This window comes from Nanorana parkeri, unplaced genomic scaffold (genome assembly GCF_000935625.1).
Source record: "Nanorana parkeri isolate BGI_ZX_2015 unplaced genomic scaffold, ASM93562v1 scaffold1497, whole genome shotgun sequence".
NCBI lineage: Eukaryota > Metazoa > Chordata > Amphibia > Anura > Dicroglossidae > Nanorana > Nanorana parkeri.
In genome coordinates this window covers 24,894-26,749 of record NW_017307765.1, presented here as the reverse complement: position 1 = coordinate 26,749, position 1,856 = coordinate 24,894, and the positions used below count along the sequence as shown (strand labels likewise).

Genomic DNA, 1,856 nt, shown 5'->3' with positions numbered 1-1,856 from the left:
CATTCTGTGATAGAGATGGTCGGGCAGACACAATAGACTCGTCACAAAGCTCACACACCGGCATAAAATCCTTATTTTCAAAAATTAGTTATTTACAGCCGAGTCCAAAGAGATTTACAGGTGACTTGGCTGTAAATAAGATGATGTTCTTGTGCTAAGCTTTGTGATGTAACCAGTGTACTGCAATGTCCTATGTTGTTGCCCTGCAGCTACAATACACATCCATGTGTGAATGTCTGTTCCATAGGTGAAAGCATGGCTGGGAATCTCTATGTGAATCACAGGTGAATGTCTGAGCTATACCTTCTATAAAACACATATGTATTAGTAATATGTTATATGATGATGATGAACCAGTTCCAGTGGATTGGGAGAAATGTTTTAAGGTGTGGGAGTTAACCCGTCCCTGCCCCTCTTACACTGTTGTCTGATCGGCCCATAGGTCATCCAGTGCCATGCATCCCCCTGTGTGCTCTGTACAGTAACATGCAATGTCTGCCTGCTCTCTCTCTCTCTTTGTTTGGCCGTCTCCTATGGTGATGCCATGGTCCCCATTTTCCGGGATGGGATGATGGATTGCCAGGAGATGTCCCAGCCACTCTTTGTCCCACTAAAAGCATGCATACTCCTAATGATGGGCGGGGATCATTACCTCATCCTATGACCGTCCAGCCAATCGCAACCCCGATCTCCCGGCGCCTAGAGGCAGTCGGAAACGTCGGGTCCAATGAGAAAAACCCCAGCCCGGTTTCCATGGCAACGGGGTTGTATATAACGATCTGTGTTGGACCATGTGTTGCAGGTTCTCTTACACCGACCTCCTTAGAGTCGTACTGTAAGAAGGCATCCCTCTCCTCCTTCCTCTCGCCCTCTTCTCAGCAGCACAGCAAACATGGTAAGGACTGGCACACAGGTGGGGGGGACAAAGATGATGATGTGATGACAAGGAAGATGCTTTGTTGTTGCTCTGGCTGCTTGTGGCTGAGGAAGCATCCTTATAACAATAGATGGAGCAGTAGATGATGGCAGAGGCTGAACACACACACACTGGCCTTTGATGTCTCATTACATGGGGATGCTTGTTATTCTTCATGGTGTACTGTAGGAGATCTGTGATGTGATGAGCTCCTAGGAAATGTCCTGTTGTCCCCTAGTCGTTGTGACATTGCTGGGAGACTGCTTCATGTCATTTCTGTCTATGTAAGTGCATGTCTGGAGCACTGTATACCACGCCCTGTCCTCTGAGACCACATCCAGCCCTGTGCTCCAGCACAGCACAACTCACATTTTCCTGGCTCCAGCCCTGTCCTATTAACCCTCCCATGTCCATGGCATGTGGAGTCTGCTGGTGACAGCTTGTCTTTTTTCAGGGACAATAGGGATCATTCTCATACCTGTAAGCCTTAGTAAATCCACCCTATAGAATCCTCCTATGAGAGCTTGCTATGTGATGGGTATCTGAGACAGAGCATGTCTGGTGAATTGAAGTTTTGTCTGCTTGTCCTCCCATCTGCCAGTATGAGGCCAGAAGATATTGTAAAAGGAGCACAAGATGATCAGTCTGTGGAAGGTGAAAGCCATGGACTGTTCATTGTTCTTAATGTGAATGTGTCATTTCTGAAGAACATGACTGGATAGTCTATAATAAGATGGCTTGTCTGGGGCTGGTGGTAAGCTGAATGGTGAAAGGTATGCCAGGTACTACAAACACCCACACACAGCCATTCACAAAGACCTTAATGTTGCAGTGGGTGTGGTATCAGCACCAGCTACCTACATTGCTCATTGTTTTCTCTGATCCTATAGAAGGACCAGAGTGTTGTAACACCAAGTATACTGCCAGCCAGCAGTATTGT

The 1,856-nt window shown here is 47.0% G+C and overlaps 1 protein-coding gene across 1 annotated transcript in view; it reads left to right on the top strand.

Annotated features, from left to right (window-relative positions):
• The first annotated feature begins 779 nt into the window (after window positions 1-779).
• LOC108798525 (tubulin alpha-1A chain-like) overlaps window positions 780-1,856 on the top strand; it is a 4,821-nt gene continuing 3,744 nt past the window's right edge. Inside the window, exon 1 of the mRNA XM_018570289.1 lies at window positions 780-895. Coding sequence (XP_018425791.1) covers window positions 893-895 — 3 coding nt within the window. The 5' untranslated portion in view covers window positions 780-892. The remainder of the gene's footprint in view (window positions 896-1,856) is intronic.